This window comes from Colias philodice, chromosome 11 (assembly GCF_061535455.1).
Source record: "Colias philodice isolate Cphi_HAF_F1 chromosome 11, ilColPhil1 Martin Lab GWU primary, whole genome shotgun sequence".
NCBI lineage: Eukaryota > Metazoa > Arthropoda > Insecta > Lepidoptera > Pieridae > Colias > Colias philodice.
In genome coordinates, this window is record NC_143096.1 from 12,647,402 (window position 1) to 12,672,707 (window position 25,306).

A 25,306-nucleotide genomic window follows, 5' to 3' on the forward strand; every position below is an offset into this window, starting at 1 on the left:
CATTATGCACTAACGAGTGCAAATGAAGTAAAAGATTAAATTGTTACATAATTTATTTTTCTTGCAGATGGATCTGTGAATATTGGTGGACATAAGTTAAACATATTTTATGACCCACCTCACTTATTGAAGAGCATCCGAAATAACTTTTTAAGTAAAGATATTGTTTGGGAAGGGAGGATTGCTTCCTGGAAAGACATTCAATTTATCTATGATATAGATAGTCAATTGGGTCACACCAGAGCATTGCCAAAGATGACGTCTAATCATGTAAACCCGCAAAAAAAGCAGAAGATGAAAGTAAAATTTGCTGCGCAAGTCCTTAGTGCAAGAACTGCTGCCATGCTAAATTACACGGATGCACTAAGTAACTAAATGTTTTGCATATCATACATTAAAACATTACATTAGTGTAATCTTTAGCACATGTTAATAAGTATATTTGGGGACATATTAATTAATCATTAAATACTCAATTTTGACTTCTCCACTAAAATAGTGCACATTCCGCAGATTTGTTTCTTACTTCCTGTTTTATATTTTCAGATGTTCGTGGTGGGGTGGAAAACCCAACAATGAAAACCACAGCCGAGGTGGTAGAGTTCTTTGACAACCTGTTCGACAGTGTGAATGGATACCCCGGTGGATCAGTACGTGGCAAATTAAGACGCGCTGTTAAACCACATGGTGACCATAAAAAATTTTGGACAGACGCCATTAAAAAAATAAAAAATATTGAATACAAAGATTTTACAAGTAAACTCGCAATCCAGGCAGGAAAACCACGCCTTGTAAGAGTGCCGTGCCTAGAAGGTTGGATAGTTACTTTGGAAAGCTTTTTGAGGTTATCAAAAACATTATTCGAATGTTATGGTCTGGACTATTTCTACCCGCGGAATATAAATCAAGACCCTCTTGAAAACTTTTTTGGGAGGGTCAGAGCAATTAACTACAGAAATGTGGACCCGGATCCAAATACATTTATTCATGCTTTCAAGTCTCTGCTCTTGTCAAATGTTTTAAGTTCGCAATCAAAATTTTCAAATTGCGAAGAGGACAATGGGGAGACATTACTAGACCTGAATTTTCTATTTCAAGAAAAGTTGTCAAATAAGGAAAATATTTCAAAATTAAATGTCAGTCTCCCATCGTCCTCATCACAAGAGAAAGAGACATTAAAAGAGCAAGTGATTTCAGAAAGGATTCGGGTTCACTGTTCTGCCTATACTGCGGGGTTTATTTGTAGAAAACTATCAAATGGTGTAAAATGCAAAAATTGCTTAAATACATTTACCAGTCCAGACCACAGTAACATTCACGATTATATTAAACTGAGAGAATATAAGCTTTTAAAGAATAGTAATTTGTGCTATCCAACATCTAAATTTGTAATATTGTACAGGGATGGTGCTCAAATTATTCATAATTATTTAAATATGTATTGTCATACATCAGGCGTTGGTCTCAATTTGCGTCACCACATGGAGACAAAATTATGTTATACTTGGCTGGGATGCGAGAAACATAAACACATTGTAAAATCTTTGTTTTTAAAATTTTTAATTAGGCTCCAGGTGCACAATTGGTGCAATATTATTAATAAAATTTTGAAAGGGAGCATTGAAGAAAAATATGTTTCAAAGATGTGTAGTCCCCAAAAACTGGCGCTGTCCAAATATAAAAAAAAGTTAAAACGAAAAGTTAGTACGAAATAAAACATCTTGAAATTTTATTTGCATTTTTTTTACCTTATTCCTTATTTAAAAATTTAAAATTGAAGTAAGGCACACTAGTGCATCGATAAAATTTAGTACATCACTAGTCGTCGATATCGATTACAATTTTTCTGTATATTGCCCATCACTACTACAGCCACAGACTACAGCTGTTAAAAAAAAAAAAAAACTCTACGGGCAATGGCGACTGCAGCGCCAGAACATAAGTTTCGGAACTAAGCCTAAATGTAGCTGTCGCATCTGTACTCGTACTAATACCTAATCTGTGATGCATGGACAGTTAAGGGCTTGTCGGGACGCGGGTTGGTCGCATTAGGTCGAATATTAATTACATACCGAATAAATATATGTAGTTAACGAAATATAACCTTTGCGTAGTTATTTCATCTTTTATTACACCCGCACATAACAAGTCCCTACATTGGTGACCCCGACGTGATTTATTGATTAAATAAAAATTTAATTCAAAATGAATCCGGCAGTTCCAATTAGAGCGGATGAGAGTGAAAATGCTCTCGCGCATATCACTGTGTCGAGTAGAATTCCAGACTTCTGGAAAGAATCACCACGACTTTGGTTCGCGCAGTTTGAAGCAGTGGTGGCGAATCAGAAGCTGGCGGACGAATCGAAATATAACCTGGTGGTAGCGAAATTAAGTCGCGAACACGTTGAGCAGGTTAGCGACATTGTATTAACACCACCCGATACAAAGAAGTACGAAGCATTAAAAACACGGTTGCTCGTAGTATATGAAGAATCTGAAGTGCGTCAGGTCCAAAAATTATTAAAAGAGCTTGAGTTGGGCGAACAAAAGCCTTCCCAACTGTTACGGCGTATGCGAGACCTGGCTCGAAAAAAATTCTCGGACGAAACACTGACGATGCTGTGGATGGGACATTTACCCGCAGCTGTGCAAGCAGTCCTCACAGTTAGCGAATTAAAAGATTTAGAAAAATTAGCTAACATGGCGGATAAAATTATAGAAACGACACGTTTCGCGGAGATACAGGAGGTATCGTGTGCCAGAGATAAAATATCCTCAATACAACCTACGCTGGTTGAACAGATTACACAGTTAACGCAGCGGATAAACCAGCTGGAATCTGCAGGCTCGAGAGGCAGATCGTTTAGCGGTCGAAAGTATGGTAATCGCACGCATCGCTCCGCATCGCGAAGTCGCGATCGTACAGGAATATCAAAACACAAAAATTCCAATTGGATATGTTATTACCATTACCGCTATAAGCACAACGCCAGCAAGTGCATTCAACCTTGTGCGTGGCAGAAGCAGCAGGAGAGCCAACAAAAAAACTAAATACGGTGCAGACAGAGGCGGATGTCTGTTCCACCGTAAATAAACGCCTGTGTATAAGAGATAGAAAAAGTAATCTTAAGTTTTTAGTGGACACCGGCGCTAATGTTTCAGTTTTACCAGTGTCGAAAAATAACCGATTCGCGAGTGAGTGTAGTGACTATAAACTATACGCGGCAAACGGTAGTGTAATTAAGACATTTGGTACTAAGTTAATGACTTTAGATCTCAGTTTACGGCGACCGTATAAATGGTCATTTATTATCGCCGAGGTAACTCAACCTATATTAGGTGCAGATTTTTTAGCACATCATGGTTTGATTGTAGATTTAAGATCATGTCGATTAATTGATAGTTTAACTAAATTAAAATCAGTAGCTAGTGTTATTAAGGTGAATCAACCGTCTGTGACAACAGTTGAGGAAACTCATCAATTTCACGACTTGTTATGTAAGTACCTAGATATAACTAAGCCTTCATCGTACAGGGAAATACCTAGCCACGGTGTTTTTCACCATATTGAAACGACTGGACCTCCAGTGTTTGCCCGGGCTAGACCTTTACCTCCAGCTAGATATAAAAAAGTTAGGGAAGAATTTCGTTACATGCAGGAAGCAGGTATATGCCGACCCTCTAAGAGTCCTTGGGCTAGTCCACTTCATGTGGTACCTAAGAAGAATGGCGAGTTACGTCCGTGCGGGGACTATAGAAAGCTTAATTCTATAACCAAGCCGGACCGATATCCTATACCGCGCTTATCAGATTTTACGTATTTATTAGCTGGTAAGAAAATATTTTCTAAAATCGACATAAATAGGGCTTATCATTGTATTCCTGTTGCCCCGGAAGATGTAGAGAAAACTGCAATAATAACGCCGTTTGGGTTATTCGAATTTCCACGCATGACGTTCGGTTTGCGTAACGCTGCGCAGACGTTTCAGCGATTCATGCATCATACTGTTTTTCAGGACCTAGACGCGGACAGTAAAGATAATATTTTTTGTTATATTGATGATGTAATAATAGCTTCATCAAATGAAAGCGAACACCGTAGACATTTAGAATCATTGTTTAAGCAATTTAGCAAATATAATATAACCATTAATTTAGCGAAATGTACGTTTGGGAAAACGGAAATCGACTTTGTTGGTTATCATGTTACGTCAGATGGTATTCGCCCGCTTGATGATAAAGTAAAAGCGATTAATGAATTTCCTAGGCCCGAAAACATCGAACAATTACGTCGATTTTTAGGTATGGTAAATTTTTATAGAGCGCATTTACCTAACGCAGTTTCATCACAATCGATTCTCAATAGTTTCATTCATGGCTCTAAAAAGAAAGATAAAACACCCATTGTGTGGACATCAATCGCCGAACAAGCATTTGAACAATGTAAGTCGAGCTTGTGTAATGCGATTACGTTGTCGCACCCTTTAGCCGATGCATCGCTCGCACTTATGACGGACGCATCGGATACTCATGTAGGTGCAGTTTTACAACAACGTGCAAATAATGAATGGTTACCTTTAGGTTATTTTTCTAAGAATTTATCTAAGACTGAACGCAAGTATAGTACGTATGATAGGGAGTTATTAGCAATTTACTTAGCTATTCGTCATTTTCGGAATATGGTCGAAGGACGACAGTTAACGGTGTATACGGATCACAAACCGTTAATTTATGCATTTTCTAAAGTAAATAGCGAGAAAGAGTTACCCAGACGTACACGACACTTGATATTCATTAGTGAGTTCACAACGGATTTGAGGCACGTTAGTGGGAAATATAATGTCGTTGCGGATTCGTTATCACGAGTCGCAACAATAAGTTGTCCCACTGTAATAGATTACGTGGAACTTGCTAAGGAACAACAACAAGATTCTTATATGTTGCAATTATCTAATTCGAAAGACGCTAATAATAGGTTAAAGAAAATTATGTTACCTGAAAGCGGTACATTTATTTATTGTAATTTAGATAATGATAAAATTAGACCCTATTTGACTGAAAAATTTCGACGTATTGCCTTTGATAGTGTACATAATTTATGTCATCCTGGAATAAGGACTACACGCAAATTGATTCAAAATCGGTTTTATTGGCCAAATATGAATCGTGATGTTGGCCAATGGGCTAAAACATGCATTGAATGTCAACGATCGAAGGTTAATCGACATACAATGTCAGGTTTAGGATCGTTTCCGCAGTGCGATAGGTTTGAACATATTCATGTTGATTTAATTGGACCTTTACCCACTTCACCCGAAGGTTTTAGGTATTGCCTAACCATAGTTGATAGGGGGACGCGATGGCCAGAATGTTTTCCTACGAGAGATATAACTGCTGAAACGATTTCGCGTGTAATATATGAAGGATGGATCTCTCGCTTTGGTTGTCCGAAAAAGCTAACAAGCGATCAAGGACGCCAATTCGAAAGTCAATTATTTGCTACACTAATGAAGTTATTAGGTATTAATAAGTTGCGTACGACACCTTACCACCCACAGAGTAACGGGGCGGTAGAGCGTTGGCATAGGTCGCTTAAAGCGGCATTAACGGCTCGTTTATGCAATATATCATCATCTTGGGTTACGGAATTACCAACTGTGTTGCTAGGACTTAGAACAGCAGTTAGAAGTGATACCGGCATAAGCGCAGCATAAATTACGTACGGAACAACTTTACGATTACCAGGTGATTATTACGATAAAAAATCGAGTTTAGAAATAAATAGCAGTCTTGAGTATGCAAGTAAATTACGAGACTCTATTAGGAAATATCAGTCAGTAGCTATTAGGCAAAATGAAAGACGGAACATATTTATTCACCCCGATTTAGAAAAGTGCGATTATGTTTTTGTAAGAAACGACGCAGTACGTAAGCCTTTATAACCAACATACGACGGTCCTTATCGTGTGTTGAGTCGAGAGGAAAAGGTATTTTACATTCAAATGACTGGCAGGAAAGTTAGAATATCTGTAGACCGTCTAAAACCTGCATATTATTTGAATGATGATAGTGATACGATATCTGGGGCAGATACTAAGGTTCCGTTACAAATTCCAAGTAGCGAATTGCCTAATACACATACCACGCGTAGTGGAAGAGCTATACGATTACCAGTACGATTTAGGTAATAGTATTGTATTTGTAATTGTTTCAACCATTTTATATTTATTAGAATTACGATGATTATAAGTATTCTTAAGTCTTCTTAGAAATGTATAATAAATACTTACTAATCAACACATCGTATTTAATAAATAATAAACTTAAGTAAATTTGAAACGAGTTTTTTATTCATTGTTTAACGTTTTAAGTATGGTATTTCAAATTTATGTTTATGTTGAGTTTTGATTGAAATGTTTACTACTTAGAAATTTAAGTACTTTTGATTTATGGCTTATGAGTGTATAGTAATAGCCTTTGTAATATTAAACGATACAAGTGTGAAGAACGTATTGAGATTTGAAATGTTGATGTTACTAAGTGTTAATTGACGTGTAAAAATTATCGCACGCCACTTAGAAGACCCAACCGAGTTTTTGTAAAAACATAAATAGTTTAACGAAATTAGGTGTTAACTTTTAACCACTTGTATACGTTATGATTGATTTATATTGTGAACATTTTTTATACTTTATATTGTAAACATTTTGTAAACTTATATAGCGACACTTTATATATACCCCTTTGTTTATTGTTTAATTTTATTGTAAGATTTTTTTACTTGTATACCCTTTTTATTTTAAGGGGGGAATGATGTAGCGACGACAAGCCAATTTACGAGTTACCGAAATATTTCAAGTGTAGTACCTACTAAGAAAGTTCCCACCATAGGTTCACACGGTAACTCGTATATAAACAGTTCGTGCGCTATGCATGGACAGTTAAGGGCTTGTCGGGACGCGGGTTGGTCGCATTAGGTCGAATATTAATTACATACCGAATAAATATATGTAGTTAACGAAATATAACCTTTGCGTAGTTATTTCATCTTTTATTACACCCGCACATAACAAGTCCCTACAGTCGTTTACATCGCAACGGAGTTATTTTATGGTCAGAATTTGTGTATTTTAAGTTTATGTTATATACTACAGGAAATCCCTGAGCAAAGCCGTTGGGGATTCCGATTCCGCAATTTCCGCAAAGACTCTCAAATACAAACAAATTTTATCTGTGGTTTATAGGATGACAGTTCTTATATTGACATTTGGCATTGACATACAAACATGCACGTTTTTTAGTTGTCAATGTCAGCAAAATTCAATACCTATTATACCTAATGTTTATAAATTTTATGCAAGGGTGGCTTTATGATTATTAAACAAATGATATAGAAATTGTTATATATTCTATACAGAATTCCAAGTGCTGCTATCAGCAAAACTGTATAAGTCGAATAGAGAGTTCGTTGTAGTTGTACTAATACAGTATATAGAAAATTTTATAGGTTAAGATTGAAATATGAGTGGCCGCGGTGGAAATAACTATAGACCTTGGAGAGGAAGAGGGAACAGAGGTTCCAGAGGTTTCAGAGGTTCCCGTAGACCCTACGGCTACGGCCCTTCTGGTGGAAGACATAATTATAACGATAATAAAAGTGAATGGAGAAAGGAAGAAAAGCCGGCAGGCGCTAGAGGCTTAACGGAAAAAGAGATTGGTGTCACAGAATACGTCAGCGAACATGATGGTTTTAACGGTATTATTAAGTCAAGGTAATTTATTTTTTCTACACCTTGATCCATATACGGCAAGTTTTGTTGCAATTATTTTATTGTAAAGTTCTTTGGTTATGTGAATCGAAACTTGACCTGCATGTTTTATAATATTATTACTGCATTGTATAAAATTGATAGACTGATTAAAATTATTCACAGAAGTGAAATAAGCGTTTTTAACTCACACACATTGCACAACATGTGTGCCATAAGCACATTTTACATTACTTATTGTGTCAGGTTACAGGTATCATGTTACATATTATGTTGAAATGTATATGTATTGTCCCTATCTAATATGTAGTGTCTCTATTGTTCAGTTGGCAATTGGCTTCAATATAAAGCAGTTGTCACTTCAGTTGCTCTATTTAGCTATCCGAATAATATAAAGCCGCAACATGATTTCACGTCAAATAGCTAACATAATTGAATTATCAATTAACGCAACAAACCATTAGATTTTCAGACTTCCAAGTATCAGAAGTGAATGAAAACGGTGAGATAGCAAAGCTAACAGATCTCTCGCCGCCAGAGCCTCCCGAGGATGAAACAGTACTCGAAGACGAGGATCTACTGCTTAATAAGTATAACCTGGAAATACTGCCGATGGAAACATGGGATAGGATAAACAAGCTTGCGATGAGTACTGGTCCCGATTATGATACTGTTGAGGTTTGTAGTTTGTTTTATTGCTTCACTATCACTACATAGTATAAAACAAAGTCGCTTTTTCTGTCCCTATGTCCCTATGTATGCTTAAATCTTTAAAACTACGCAAAGGATTTTGATACGGTTTTTTGTAATAGATAGAGTGATTCAAGGGGAAGGTTTTAGTATATAATTTATTAGGTTTTAGACAGAGCGGGTGAAGCCACGGGCGGAAAGCTAGTATATAATAAAACAAAGTTGCTGACGCTGTCTGTCTACTATTCTTAAATGTTTAAAAATAAGGCAACAGATTTTGCATTTTTTTATAGATAGAGTGATTCTTGAGGAAGATTTATAGTATATGCTTCATTAGGTTATAGACAAAACTGGCAAAGCCAAATGTCTGAAGTTAGTTTTTATAATAAATAAATTTTTTATCTTCACAAATTATTGCAATGAGAAGTCAAAATATTTTACACATGTTACTGCCTGGCCTTAACAGCAAACTGCTGACGACGCGACGCGCAGCGTTCGCACGGGAACGGAATGTGGGAATGGTTTTGCTGTGTTAGCATAAGCAGTTCTCTTTAAAACAATAATAATACATTGTTAATCTACATATCCGGTCTGCATTGAGCAGACATAAGTGTATTAAGTTTTATTTTAATTAAAAGTAAATTAAGGCAGTCCACTAAACAACATTTAACCGTCGCGACGTAACTTTTTAACATATTATAACATTTATTTTACGTAATAATTAACATATAACAATTAACAATAATATTAACAAGTAACAGTGTAAAAGCAGTGATTTTAGTAATAAATTAATTAGTGTACATTCAATTTTAATTTAAAAAAACTATCAAATTCCTTCAACGCTAGTCACGTAGCCCACCGCTGGGTATATAGCCCTACACGTTTTTTTTCGGGATTTGGCTCCAGCGTTCGTCATTCAAGATTTTTTATTTCAATATTTATGTATGTGTAGGTATGGAAAATTTTTTTCATTTTCATCCTCCTATAGTATAAAATCAATGCTGGACAAGTTTATGGTTATACTAGACTTCCGACCGCGGCTTCGCCCGCGTTTTTTAAAAAAGAACCCCGCATAGTTCCCGTTCCTGTGGTAATTCCGGTATAAAGTAGCCTATGTTTTATTCTGGGTCTTCAGCTACCTACATACCAAATTACATTGTAATTGGTTCTGTAGTATGGGCGGGAAAGAGTAACGAACATCCATCCTCACAAACTTTCGCATTTATAATATTAGTAGGATATCGCTATAGGAACAAATAGTCCCTCAGCTCTTACTCTAGTTTTTATGGAAACACTAGCTTTCCACCCGCAGCTTCGCCCGCGCAGTCAAAGAAAAACCCGCATAGTTCCCGTTTCCGTGGGATTTCCGGGATAAAACCCATCCTATTTCCCGGGATAAAAAGTAGTCTATGTCCTTTCTCGGATATCAAAAATACCAAATTTCATGCAAATTGGTTCAGTAGTTAAGGTGTGATTGAGTAACAGACAGACAGACAGAGTTACTTTCGCATTTATAATATTAGTATAGATTCTATATGTTCCAGGTAGATGTCACAGGAATGTCAAAAGAAGAAAGAACAAAGATACATGATGCTGTAAAGAAGGCATTCGGAGAAGGCATCGTCGGCAGCACTGTTACTAGGGACGAGAAGAAATATTGTACCTTTGTTAAATATAGGAAAGGAGGTGAGATTCTATATATTCTATTATATCCTATTTATATGTTAAATATTTATTTTGACAAAAATAATAATCGTAAAAAAAAGTTTTTTTTTTCCGTCCCTAAAATTTTTAGAGTCCATGTAATATGATAGAGTGAATAGATTTGCATAATATTTTAATGTTGAGTGTAAACCATTTTGCAAGGTTTCAATTTCAATTGGTGCAATTTATTTATACAATGCGATAGTATCATATTTCACTTCAATGCATAACAGTTAAGGCTCAAGTCTTAAGTCAATGTCTTATTAAACTTTAATCTATACCAATATTATAAAGTTAAAGAGTTTGTTTGTTTGTTTGAACGTGCTAATCTCGGGAACTACTGTTCCGATTTGAAAAATTCTTTCGGTGTTAGATAGCCCATTTATCCATTTTTATATAGGAAAGCTATAGGCTATATATCATCACGCTAAGACTAACACGAGTGGAGCACTGCGAGTAAAACCGCGGAGCACAGCTAGTCATATATAAACATCAAATAAAAGTTACTGCAAATTTATAAGTAATGAACAATTTTACCTCAATAATTATTTTATTTAGTGTACACATAACTCAATTATATTTTTTTTTCAGTTCGCGTAGATAACAGAGTGAAGTGGGTTTGGCCGGGCGAATATGTGCGCTTTATCGTGTATAAAGAGAACTGCGATACTATGGAAGCTGCGTCTCGGATTATTAAACAGTTGAGAATGAAGTAAGTAGCTATAATTATTGGTTAAGAGTACAATTACCTAATTTAAATTAATTTCTAGTGTTTGATTTTACGCGGGTATTACACATTTCGAAATTATAAAGCTGAAGAGTTTGTTTGTTTGTTTGAACGCGCCAATCTCAGGAACTACTGGTCCGATTTGAAAAATTATTTCGGTGTTAGATAGCCCATTCATCGAGGAAGGCTATAGGCTATATCATCACGCTACGACCAACAGGAGTGGAGCCACGCGGGTGAAACCGCGGATCCCAGCTAGTAATGAATAAATCGCGTTTTTAAATCCATAAAAAACCTTTAATTTCTAAGTAAATTATTTTTTTACAATGCCTTGCAACTACATCACAATATGTTGTAATATAATATTACATTGTATAGGTACTTATAAAAAATGTTAATAAAGCATATTACATGAACAAATATGTATAATGCACACTATAGCATATTGCGCAACTGTGTAGTCTGTCAAGTCTTCAACTATTGAACCGATTTTGATGAATCATTTAGAAGCTGAATAGTTTACCTAGCCAATATTATCTGGAAAAATAAAAAAAATTGTTTCCTACAAACCAGCTACACAATAATCGCGATGGCAATATTTAATTGCCCTTTATTATTTTTATTTTATTATGTGTCTTTTGGAAGCTGACAAGCCAACACGATAAAAAAAGAGCGTGTGTGCTGCACACACGTGTCAGAAGTGAAACATCTTTGGCAAGATTCAAAGATACCAAAATCGTCGCCTCTCCATGACGCGACCTTGAAATTTTACTCTCATCGCGCCTAAGGCGCGGGTCAAACACAAGCGGCGCGGGCGCGGGCGTGCCATAAGCGCACCTCTTCAACCTGTTTTGCACCACGTCCTTCTTATACATTTTGTATGAAAGAACTTTGGAAATAGCCAATAGCGCACCCGATGCACGCTGGCAGTGCGCCCGATGCGCGCCGCGCCGCTTGTGTCTGTCCCGCGCCTAAGAAGTTTCACTTAAAAAGTTATTTCTTCATTTTTTAATGTTTTAATTTATTTTATTTTTCAGTGCAAGTCTAAAACCCTCGATGGTGGGTTACGCAGGCACAAAGGACCGAAGGGCCAAAACATCACAATGGTTTAGTTTACGTAAAGTAGACCCACGGAAGATAGCCGCAGCATGCAAGGGGTTACCTGATATTAAAGTGGGCAATTACACATTTAGCAATGCTCATTTGAAACTCGGAATGTTGCAGGGGAATAGGTAATTGTTTAATTTCATGATGGATTCTTAAGATTTTTTTCTTAAATCACAACTTTAAGCAAAAGAGATTCGAGATTCCATACAAAATTATCGTTTTGACAGTCACACTGTAGTGAGTGCAAATGTGTGTGTTAACGCTTTATGGTTGGCACGTTTGTGACTAGCGTAAAGAAATTCGCGTTTTTTCTGATGAAATACATCCGTAAACAGCACAATATCTAACCATTTTCTACGAAAAACGATAATCACAAATCCAAAAAAATAAAATTACTTTAAGTCAATTTGATTAATGTTGTCAATCTTCGTTGCGTATCGTCCTTGCAGAAAAATGCGGCCCATTTATAGCCTGATCGTGCGGGGTGAGGTAAGTGTTTAATTTTGGCGGGAGGCGGAGTGTCCGTTCTGTAGCGTTTAGCTACTATTATGTATTCTGTGGTAATGTGTTAAATTGTGTGGAATGAAACACAATAATACATACATATACATACCTTAATAAAATATATGTTACATCTCATGTTCGTAACGAATCTTCTCCAAAACGACTTGACCGATTTTGTATTACTTTTATTTTGTATATTTGGCAGAAATATTTACAGAAACCACACGTTAACGTGAAGTACATTCAATAGAAGTCGCGGCGAAAGCGAGTATTAAGATAAATTATCAAAGGGTTTGTATATTTGTCTTTTTTTCACGTTGCAACTCGCAATGGAGTGATTTTATGGTATGATATATTTTGTGTCAGGCGATAGTTAAGAGGCTAGAGTGTGATATAATCTACTCTTCACTTTGATAAAACATCTCATTCTAATGGGTACTTCTGTTAATTAGAACAGTATTAATCTATACTTAATATTATAAAGCTGAAGAGTTTGTTTGTTTGAACGCGCTAATCTCAGGAACTACTGGTCCGATTTGAAAAATTCTTTCGATGTTAGATAGCCCATTTATCGAGGAAGGTTATAGCCTATAGGCTATATATCATCACGCTAAGACCAATAGGAGCGTAGCCACGCGGGTAAAACCGCGGAGTGCAGCTAGTATTAACATAAAAATTATACTTATACTAGCGGTCCGCCCCGGCTTCGGCCGTGGTACATATTTACGTTTTCTCTACATAAGAACCATCCTCGTACTTCAAGGAATATAATAAAAAAAAGAATTATCGAAATCGATTCAGCCGTTCACACGTGATGCCGTGACAACGCGAAACGGGTTTCATTTTTATATATATACTAGCGGTCCGCCCCGGCTTCGCCCGTGGTACATGTTTACGTTTTCTCTACATAAGAACCATCCTCGTACTTCAAGGAATATAATAAAAAAAGAATTATCGAAATCGGTTCAGCCGTTCTCGAGTTATGCGCTTACCAACACATTTTGCGATTCATTTTTATATATAAGACTAGCGGTCCGCCCCGGCTTCGCCCGTGGTACCTACATGTTTAAACTATCCTATCTCTCAAGTTGGATTGAACTGCACATGGTGTGCGAATTTTATTATAATCGGTTAAGTGGTTTAGGAGTCCATTGAGGACAAACATTGTGACACGAGATTTATCTATTACATATAATAAATCTGTAGAAGGGTCAATTCTGTACATTGAAAATATTGAAAAAATAAATAGCAGGGGGTATTACTGGATCGATACCAAACCCAAATATGTGATTAAAAAATTTTTTGTCTGTCTGTCTGTCTGTATGTGAAGACATCACGTGAAAACTAACGGTTCGATTTCGATGAAACTTGGTATAATTATACCTTTTTATCCTGTGCGTAAAATAGGATACTTTTTATCCTGGAAAAATACGTAGAAAAAAAATTAATCTTAATTTTTCAGTTTTATCCATAGACGTTGTTCTGTAGAACCGCGAACACGTTGCGTATTATTAGGGTCTCAGCACACATATGGGATCGGAAAGGGATCGTCACCGTATCGCCTCGAGCCGTTCAGAATGGTTTGTATTAAACTCCCTACTGCAACGCACACTAATCGGAATAATAACGTAATCGCCTCGCCTCGGAACAGGCTCCGAACTTGAATTCCCGCGCTTACGGCTCATCGTCCCCGCGCTTACGTTTCTCCGTCCCCGCGCTTACGTCTCTCCGTACCCGAGCTCACATCTCTTTGTCCACCCTTTCCCCTTTCCCCTCCCGCGACTTGCCTGCTAAAGACGCCGCCATTCGCAAGGAGTATTTCATTCGTGTTGCGCGTATGTTTTATTTAAAATTTTAAGTTCGATTCAAACACAAAATAACGATGCAAAGGGAGAAACTTATTGAAGAAGTGAGAAAATATCCATATTTATATGACTTAAGTGATGCTAAATACAGCAATACTATAAAAAAGGACGAGGCTTGGAAACAAATAAGTATTACTTTAAAGCAATCTGGTAAGTACCTACTCCTATTTAATTATTTATTTAATGTTTTTCGCGTATGTAGGTATGTATGGGAAATAAAACAGTTGTGATTAATATAATTATAATGAAAAATTTAACTGGAATATCCATTAAGAATTAACATTAATATTTAAAGCTAAAAGCTACTGCCATGGAACTCGTCCGGTAGAAGTTTGAAAATATGTTTTGAACTTTTCACGTACATTAAAAGCGGTAGCCATATGGGCACCACTAATACTTGGTAATTGACTTAACAATCGGTCTTCGCCGAATTCAACTGTAATGTCCTGTTCTGTTCTGTTCGGTTCCTGTAAATTCATCTCAATGTTATATGTCCTCATCATATTGTGTAAAATGCAAGTTGTTAATACCACTTTATCTACAAACTTTGGATGCAATTTAATATTTTTGTTGTAAATCGCAAATTTTTGATATAAAATTCCAAAAGCGTTTTCAACTACCCTTCTAGCTCGTGATAAGCGGTAATTATATTGCCGTTCAGGATCTGATAGTCTCCGTGTATTTGAGCGAGGATATGGTCTTAATAAATATGTCTTCAATGGAAATGCCTCGTCTCCCACAAATACATGTGGCATTGCATGATTAGTTCCTGGTAATGGTTTGTCACATGGAATATTGAATGTGTTTCTTTCAAGTGCCTTTCCAAATGTAGATGATGAATAGATTCCGCCATCGCTGTTTTTTCCATAGGCTCCTACATCAACCGCTATGAATCTGTATTCAGGATCAACTATAGCTAACAAAACAATAGAAAATGTTTTTTTATAGTTAAAAAACAACGATCCACTATTGGGAGGTGCAATTATATTTACATGTTTGCCGTCAATGGCGCCTATGCAATTCGGAAAGTTCCATTTATTTTTAAATCCTTCTTCGATTCCTTGCCATGTGGCTGTAGTTGGTTGAGGTATATGAATTGGCATTAATTTATTTATTATTGCATTGCACACATCTATTACTATCAAACGAATAGTTGATTCTCCTAAACGGAAGCTCGATGATAAATTAGTAAATGTAGATCCAGTTATAAAGTACCTGCAACAATAAATGTATATTTAATATACGTTTTATAATACGTGTATATGTTTATGTGAATGTGTGTGTACGTACTCCCTTTCACACATACATGTGTAACTACATGCGCTTGATATAGTTAACCATGATTTATTTTATTTCAGAATCTGAGTGCAAGAAAACTTGGTTAAATCTTAGAGAGTCTCACCGACGAGCTATGAAGAAGCGTAAAACTAAAAGTGGTCAGGCAGCCCCGACGACGAAAAAGTGGACCTTTGAAGATGAAATGAGTTTTTTAGTACCTCATTACAAAGAAAGAAATACGATCTCTTCGGTTGATGATGATGACGGTTCAGATATTAGCAGTTTCTTGGGTAATGATGATTCACAGAACTCAATAAACATAATTCAGTCTCCAGAAAACTTACAAGCGGAAACTACTCCACTTTCGCCGCGTCCTGAGTCTTCTGCATCTTCAGTTGCATCCAAAATTTCAAAAAAAAAAAAACTTAATATTGAAAAAAATTCAGCGTCACAAACTTTAATGAAATATTTATTAAATCACAACGAAACCAAAAAAGAAGATGAGATAGATACATTTTTTAAGAGCATTGCGGCAACGGTTAAAAAATTTTCAGAATATAACCAAGCTGTTATGAAAAGTAAAATATATAATGCAGTTTCGGAAATGGAGTTAAAAGAAATCGCAGAGAAACAAAGCTATTATAGTTATCGCAACCCTTACATTCCCCAAAGAGAAGATGACATGCCTCGAGGTTATACCACTCTAAATAACATTAGCCACGAGATACAATCAACATCTGGCGCTTCAAACATTCATGATTTTAATATTTCAAACTTAGAAGAAAATGGCGCGTCAAATGCTGACGATCTTGATACTTCAAACAATCTTTAATTTATACAATGATTGTATTTTTGTTGTGGCGCTATTTTTGTTTAATTGCCATAATTTTTGGATTTAATAATATAGTTTTGTATAATAAAAAAATATGTGATTTATGGGTATTTTTTTTTACCTAAACTACAAAAAAGTTGCATTTACTAAAATACTTTACGCAATCACACAAAATATATACACACATACACCAGACATAAAACGTACATCCCCTGTGCACACCTGATCGCAAATGAGGGTTGCGTTCCAAAAGAAATATTTTTTATCGACAGAGGATAAAAATTAATCTATCTTGTAGTTTCGGAACCGAGTATTTTTTTTGTACACTTAAAAAAAAGAACAATAGAGATAATACAAACATTAAAATTATAGTACAAATATTTATGTAGACCAGATTAAAAATTCCAAAATCAAATGCAATTTCTCACCTTAACGTTACAGCTAGTTTTTCTTCGGGCGATATTGTTTCTCTGAATGTTGTATTCTTCTTCCTTATACATTCATCTATAGACTGCAATATGTTATAAAAGAGATATTTCGGCATATGAAAATAAATATAAAATTTCTCTTCATCATCCATCAAATGTTTTTTTATAGTCCGAAATTCCCCTTCAGTACTCCTTGCTTTATTCATACTGTGTACCCAATATCTTTTTCTTTTTTTCTTGCTATTTTCTTTTTCCTCTTCATCAAGTGCTATGGCTATGATAGCCAACTCACGTATTGTAAACCAAGACATAACCGTGCGCTACACTTAACGTTTGGATTCAAACTGATCTGGTGCCAACCAGGTCAGCCAGGGGCCGGCGAGGCGTAAGCGCGGTGTCGCCTAGCCGTAGCCGAGTTGACGTACAGGCGCTGCTGATACGCTTTCGTTATGTGCATACGGTAGGTTGACGCCTGGTTGACAGCGAGGCGAAAGGCGTTACGGTTACGATCCCTTTCCGATCCCATATGTGTGCTGAGACCCTAAAGGCCTAGCCGTATTTGGGTCCAATAGATATTTATAAGATGTCATTGTCAGAGTTAATCAAAATGGAGACCATCCACGCGAAGACCGATATCCGCGCGGACGGAGTCGCGGGCGGAAGCTAGTCTATAATATAAAAATGAATCGCAAAATGTGTTGGTAAGCGCATAACTCGAGAACGGGTGGACCGATTTCGATAATTCTTTTTTTTTATATTCCTTGAAGTACGAGGATGGTTCTTATGTAGAGAAAACGTAAATATGTACCACGGGCGAAGCCGGGGCGGACCGCTAGTATATATTAAGATTAAGATAAGATATAATACGCGGGCAGACTGAAAATCAGCCCTGTTCGGGTGTTAGCCCACAGCATGGCTGAGTCTGTTCCGATTACCTAATACGTGTTTACTTTTTAAGTGAAACTTCTTTATCGGGGTTGGACAAAAATTTAGTGTAACATTTTTGCGTTACGCCGTACGCGTGACATTTTTGCGTTACGCCATACTCGTGACATTTTTAAGGTCATAAAGAAGTTTCACTTCTTACGTGTGTACTCTAGTACACGCATACATTTTTGAAGTGAAACTTCTTTATCGGGGTTGGACAAAAATTTAGTGTAACATTTTTGCGTTACGCCCATAGAGTTACGCAGTACGCGTGACATTTTTGCGTTAAGCCGTACGCGTGACATTTTTGCGTTAAGCCGTACGCGTGACATTTTTGCGTTACGCCGTACACGTGACATTTTTGCGTTACGCCATACTCGTGACATTTTTAAGGTCATAAAGAAGTTTCACTTCTTACGTGTGTACTCTAGTATAGGCATACATTTTTTTAAGTTAAGGTAGTCTAAGTTTTTGTTGGCAATAAAGCTTTTTTTCTTTCTTTCTTTCAATAAGATATTACTAAAAACATTCCAGGTTCCGTATATGTCTCCGCAATGTGACAGAATCAGACGAGACAATACACAAAGCGTGCAAACAGTTACAAGACAATGGCTTCATCAATTACTACGGATTGCAACGATTTGGTTCAAGATCCAGTGTTCCCACACATGTGGTCGGTTTACATTTACTGAAAGGAAATTTTGAAGAGGTTAGTTGTTTGAAGTGAAACTTCTTTATGGAAAAAAATATAGTGTAAAATTTTTTCGTTACGCGTGACGTTTTTCCGTTACGCGCCATCTTTTTCTTATCCCTACCACGCGTGATTCGACGTTTTTGTGTAAAGTTGCATATATTATGTAGTAAATTATTTTTTGAAAAATAAGGTCATAAAGAAGTTTCACTTCTTACGTGTGTACAGTACACGCACTCATTTTTTTTCCATTTATTGATACAAATAAATAAATTTTATTTGCATAATATGTGAATTATGTTTCACACAGCCGGTGGCCCCAAAAAACTCGAGTTTACTTATAATACTTTAATTAAGTATAATAATTACAATATGTCTTGCACGATGCAAGTGCTAAATATTAATGAATATGTAATGTAATACTAAACTAATTTAACAAGAAATGAAACAACCGTTCGGTTATAAGGTGTATTCAAGACTGTCTTACACACAGGTGCACACAATATAACATAATATTATAACATTAAGCTACATATACTTCATATACTTCATATAGGTACTTCACGTACTTCAAAGGAATTCACTAGCGTTCGTATAACACGTTCCAATGCGATCCGTCGACTCAGGGATGTATTAGGGATCCGTTGGCGTAACTTGTGTGTAAACAATGATTACAAAATTACATTATAATTCGAATGACATTAGCCAAAAATAGCGTGCAAATTATATCAGCTCCGCAAAACACAAACTTAAACTTTGTTTACAAAAACAGACAAAAGTACTTGTTGTTTTGACTGTTGGTTTGGTTGATAGTGGCCCTGCCTTCCAAGCCAGAGGTCGTGGGTTCGATTCCCACCCGGGGCAAATATTTGTGTGATGATTATATAATATGTTTTTCAGCCATCTGGTTTTCATAGCACAAGTCGGAAAAATTATGCTGTACGATTTATGTATTATTTTAGTGGACTGTATATAGGTCGCGCTAAACGCTGCTAATAATGATATGATATGGGACAACTGGGAACACTTTATTGCTGTTAATTTTTTTTCGTTTTAAAACAATTAGCCCTTATATTGTTTGGAACGTCCGAGAAAATGTTATTGTTTGAAGGGGCTCGTCCAGCGTCGCTCGTCCAATTATATATGATTTACGCGGATTTGAGCGGATAGAAAGCACTCTGATGCTGCTACGATTCTTTTTTATTTATTTATTTTTCAAAAATAAAAGTAAATGTTACAAATAAATTGCCAAAAACCACACAGATTTGTCCGGCAATTGATTGCTTTCCGGCCGGCAGGCGCACGTTATTACTGCTGATGTAGCTTGACCTAAATTACGTTATTGTTGAATTTTATTATAATAATATGTATAGCTTATAAAATTATAAATGTTTAAAATAATATATTTGTTCGATACTCGAACATGCTCTCGAGGCCCATAAAAGGTATATTAAATGTTAAGTGTAGGGAGATGAATTAAAGATTTCAGCCAATAGAAATTATATATTCCTCTAAATTACACAAAAATATATTACTTTAATTTACTAACTACTAGACGTGGGTCGGTGGCGCGAGTTACGAGCACCTACAAATTATTGAACAGTTTCTTAAGTCTTATATGAAATGTTTGTAATGCTTTGAATTCCACAACTGGGTCGCTTATTGAAACAGAGCGTTTTTTTGTTATTGACAATGTCGATCTATCGCTTCTTTTCAAGCGCGCACTTGTCAATCTGAGTCTGTTTTGCTCACACATTTCCTCATTTAAACACTTTCCCCTCGGGTAAGGCACGAACACTAGTTGGAACACTTTTTCGAGGTTCACATTAGAACCGACTCTCACATTTGTTTTAGTTACAGTAAGTGTACGGTTTACGTATTACTTCGATAGTGGACTGTATATAGGTCGCGCTAAATGCTGCTAATAATGCTATGATATGGGACAACTGGGAACACTTTAATTACTGCTAATAATTATATACGATTTACGCGGATTCGAGCGGATAGAATAGCACTCGGGCGCTGCTATGAATGAACTGCGCTTTCCGGCCAGCTCGGCCGTCGCACGATAATACTGCTGATGCAGCTTGATCTGATTTACGTTATTGCTCAATTATTGTAATATGTAATGTAGCTATAGATAATCTATACTAATATTATAAAGAGGAAAAGTTTGTAAGTATGTATGTAAGTATGTATGTATGTATGTATGGTTTTCACGCAAAAACTACTGGACCGATTTCAAAAATTCTTTCACCATTAGAAAGCTGCATCTTTACTGAGCAACATAGGCTATATTGCATTTTCAAAAAAATTAGAGATCCTTACCAAAAATGCAATAATGTAACCCAAGGTGTAAAAAAATCCTCAATAAAACTTCTGTCATCGCGTGCGCTGCGGAATCTATTGAAGATAGAACAAAAAAATGTTCTACAGTATTATAGAATGGATCAATATCTACAAGAAAGTCCGCGATACCATATGTCCATCTTCAGTAGTTATGTTACTACAACAACTTTTTTACGTTTTCAAAGTAAATAAAAGTGCCGACAGTAATCAAACCATGTTATCCATACACATATATTAATCCTTATCCCATTAAATGATGTTTTATTAAAGACTGTTTCAATACCAGCAAAATACTTTTTAAATGAAAAGAATTGGATATTCCATTCAAAAGATATAACGAATTTTTAAAAGTGTCAATCTACAGAAAATAGTAGGTATACTGTTCGAGCAGGCCGTAGTGCGGGGGTCACGGAGGAATTCTACCAATATGCGTCTTGACGGAACACAGTGGGGTTTTGGTCGGTAGGAATCCGACATAACCCACGGCCCCACGGGACGGGGTAAAGGTGATTTTCATGTGATTAAAAATTAAACCTATAGTCCGACCTATATAGTAGACTTTTCACTGTAACGATATCGCTATCTATGCGGGTGAAACCGCAGGGCATTGCTAGTAACTAATAAATGTTTAAAATAAAATATTTGTTCGCTGCTCGAACATGCTCCCGAGGCCCACAGAAGAAATATATTAAATTTTTATAAGTCTTGAAATACTTGTAATGCTTAAAGATTATAATTCCACCACTGAGTCACTTATTATAGCAGAGCGTTTGTTAGCTATTGGCGACGTCGACCTATCGCTTTTTTTAAAACGCGCATTTGCCCATCGTTTAAGTCTATTTTGTTCACACTCTTCTTCACTTATACACTTTCCCCGCTCGGGTAAGGGAGACGCAAAGTCGTAACACTTTTTTGATGCACGCACACACTAGAACCGACACATTACAGCATGTTTAGCCGTTAATTACATTGCCCACAGCCGGAGGCCCCAAAAGAAAACCAGATTTACTTTAAAACTACATTTAATAATTAAAATGAAACTTTACAACCACGTCTGCTCGGTGCAGACCGGAGTTAAGGAATCATTATACAATATTAATAATTGTATAGTACATAAATCAATGATTCCAATTTAATTATGAATAGTCTGTTGGGCTGCTGGGACGCTCTGTTGTTAAGTTGCTCTACTTCTTCGCCAACAAACGAAGAATTTCTACTTGTTATTGCTGATAATTTTAGCTTTCCATACGATACCGCGTATTGATGTATGTAATATTGTGAAAAAGCTAAGGTATCCGTTTCATCGACAGCGTTTTTCATGTTTTTGATTTGCTCCCCAAGAGTTTTTAATGATGTATCAATTTCATTGTCGTTATCTGAGTAATTTGTGATAGGCAGAGCTGAGCTAATGTGTATGGGATTTAATTTAGTTTCTTATATCTCCGGCTTAGATTTTTACACGCTTTATATTAGCTTCACCTGTATGTTTGTAAGTTTGTAACCGACTTCTTTGGGCGCGATTTTGACCCACTTTAAACGGCCAGATTTCGTTCAAACTTTGTAGATTTATTTAGGACCGATGACAATACACTAATTTGATAAAATAAATAATAGTTAAAAAAAAATAAAAAAACACGCGTTTTATAGAAAACCGAACTAAAAGCGTGTTTTTTAGTTTTTTTAAACTATTATTATTTTTTGTTTTTTCAATTAATACAATCTGTCTCCTTGGAGGACATTCAGCAGTATGCTGGCGTGCTCGGCATGTGATCCGTGTCACATCCTTATTGTTACAATAGTAATTGTATTTACTGCGATTGTATGAGGTATTGAGGTATTTTACGGTTTAAGCGTCGCGCATTGTTACGATCTGTCATAAGTGACCGGGCCAGTGACTTGGGTGTTGTTCTATACGTTCTTTGTATGTTTTATTAGAGCGTACTTGTTTTATGGTGGGCATACATAGGTCGCGATGTAATATTCAAATTCAAATTCAAATTCGTTTATTCAATCAAACTTAACCTAATCTTAGAGCTAAATACATTGTACATACAATAGTTCGTTAGGTACTAACCAGGGTGCATTGGTTTTCATGTGGAGTGTTTTATTTTGAAACCTTTGTATGGTCTTGATGTTTGAATGTGAGGCAGTTCCCCCACAGTTGGATACCATATGTCCAGATGGGCTTGAATATGGATTTGTATTAAAGTATTTTATTTTCAAAGGACAGCTGCGACTTTCGTCCAATGAGCCAGAGAAGTTTGGATGCCAAGATACGGCCTAAGGGGAAAATGTAATATATTGTGCTATTTTTCGAGGGAGATCTGGTGGATCTGTCATCCATCTCATATGTAAGAAATCACATATATGATTTTGGATCAGAATCAAGTTTTTATTTATCTGTTTCAATATGAATGCAATTTCAAATCTAAATTGGGAATATATAAGATCAGATCTTAAGTTGGATGAAAATTCAAATATATCTGTAGATCTTTTATGTCTTCCTGTTGGAAACTCTCAATATCTATGTATTGTTTCCAAATAAACGATTTTTATTTTTTATTTACTTTTATTACAAGTCTGGCCTTGCTGGTATGGTGCGACTGTATATCATTGTCACACAGAATGCGTATGTATGTGATATTGCACTGAAAATGTAAGCATGTAGATAAGTCGTGCAATTGGATTCAGTACACTGAATACAATTGTTTTACAGTTGTTTTTATTGTAATGACATTGATTATTTTATATTTCGCATTGGTCGCAAAGTTTATTTTGGGACCGTGCTGGCAAGATTTATTAGAATCTTGGTTTTGCTTGAAGTTCGGCTAAGCTTAATGTGATTTAAGCGTCTTTCTTTATATGTATCAAAACATACTCCGCTATTGGTTTCATGCTGATTCATTTTGATTTTAGTTTGCTTAGGTATAGGTATCAATCTGTATCGAAATTATCTCGGCTAATCAAAGGTATGAATATTTCAAATATAAAATAGTTTTCAGTGATTCTCGCTTTTACTTTTATTAATTTATAAATGTTACATAGATCTGTGTGAATATTTTCTATGGGTAACGTGACTACTTCGGATATTTGGCTTGATATAATTTGAAGCTCGTCGCTCAATTGTTTCGGTGACAATAAATACATTAATCTGGCCATGATACATTTCGGCGGTTGTATCTAATAAAGTATCGTGGATTCTTCTTAAATTTTGAATTAAATTGTTGCAACTTGTCACTGATAAGGTTAACCGGGAAAGGAGCCGTTGGTTATGTAGGATTCTTACCGACTAAAACCCCACCGTGTTCCAATTCAATTTGTTTTCTTGATTTTTTCGTGTTGCTCTTGACAGAGTGGTCGTGGCCATCATATGGTCTGTATTTCAACCTAAACTGACCATCCGTTCAAAACTTGACATTGGCAGAATCCGCCCTGGGATCGGGAGTTGCCATTTGAAAGAAGAAGAAGAGATAAAATTTTGTTTCCAATCAGTTTTAAAAAATACTGTCGGAAGTAGACCTACATTTCCGACAGTATTTTTTAAAACTGGCGCTGTTCTAATTCTTCGTAGCAACTTATTAGACGTTCCTTGATGGTTTTGTATTTTTCTGTGGTATGGTGATGAGTTTGCTTCCTTGCCAATATGTCAAAATATGCTATAATTTTCCATTTATCTCTGCTGAGTTGCAACAAGCTAGATGTATTTCTTTATTACGTACCGACATTTTTTTGATTTCGTTACTGTTTACTGCCATATGTGTCCATACTATTAGTAGTTGAAGACAACAAACATTTTTCGTTTGTACACACCATGGTACTTAAACTTCACGAAGCCTTAAATGGATATTGGATAAGCTCCTATAATTTTTCATGAGCTAAAGAAGCTTTGATTCTGCGGTAGCGGCGTTCGAACCAAAGAGAAATAGTGGAATAACCCTCATGTTCCTCATCAGATAATCCACAAATAGTGCATTGCAATGCTATTTCAAGGTTGTCAATTCTTTCGCATTTTTTACATTCTTTATGTGCACAAATAGCGATGCATCGATCGTTAAAATCGCTTAAGTAAATTTAGTTCGCACTTTTTCATCTATTGTCGCTTCAGCCAGCCAGACTTTCTTGTTTCGGTTACTTTCCAAGTATCAGCAAATGTTCCACTGCGAACACCCAGTCGTCGTAGTTCTCACGACTTTTTAATTTCGGCAGGTTCATAACCAGTCGTCTTAGTTCTCACGACTTTAATTTCGGCAGGTTCATAACCAGTCGTCTTAGTTCTCACGACTTTAATTTCGGCAGGTTCATAACCAGTCGTCTTAGTTCTCACGACTTTAATTTCGGCAGGTTCATAACCAGTCGTCGTAGTTCTCACGACTTTTTAATTTCGGCAGGTTCATAACCAGTCGTCGTAGTTCTCACGACTTTTTAATTTCGGCAG

At 36.2% G+C, this 25,306-nt stretch overlaps 3 protein-coding genes across 4 annotated transcripts in view; all 3 read left to right on the plus strand.

The window, feature by feature from the left end:
• Positions 1-2,205: 2,205 nt before the first annotated feature.
• Positions 2,206-4,817, plus strand: LOC149484949 (uncharacterized). Its single transcript, XM_089701165.1, has one exon. It carries the CDS (start codon positions 2,206-2,208, stop codon positions 3,049-3,051), a length of 846 nt encoding a protein of 281 aa, XP_089557291.1. The 3' UTR covers positions 3,052-4,817.
• Positions 4,818-7,315: 2,498 nt separating this feature from the next.
• Pus7 (pseudouridine synthase 7) overlaps positions 7,316-25,306 on the plus strand; it is a 31,409-nt gene continuing 13,418 nt past the window's right edge. The window contains exons 1-6 of one of the 2 annotated variants that reach the window (XM_089701177.1): positions 7,316-7,772; positions 8,234-8,447; positions 10,004-10,145; positions 10,755-10,875; positions 11,928-12,122; positions 18,366-18,540. In XM_089701177.1, coding sequence (XP_089557303.1) covers positions 7,522-7,772; positions 8,234-8,447; positions 10,004-10,145; positions 10,755-10,875; positions 11,928-12,122; positions 18,366-18,540 — 1,098 coding nt within the window. In that variant the 5' untranslated portion in view covers positions 7,316-7,521. Of the gene's footprint in view, positions 7,773-8,233; positions 8,448-9,148; positions 9,412-10,003; positions 10,146-10,754; positions 10,876-11,927; positions 12,123-18,365; positions 18,541-25,306 lie in introns of those variants that run through there. The other variant, XM_089701178.1, reaches the window with a different exon arrangement.
• LOC149484951 (uncharacterized) lies at positions 14,015-16,578 on the plus strand. Its single transcript, XM_089701225.1, has 2 exons — positions 14,015-14,516; positions 15,725-16,578. The coding sequence occupies exons 1-2, from the start codon at positions 14,384-14,386 to the stop codon at positions 16,474-16,476; spliced, it is 885 nt and encodes a 294-aa protein (XP_089557351.1). The 5' UTR covers positions 14,015-14,383; the 3' UTR covers positions 16,477-16,578.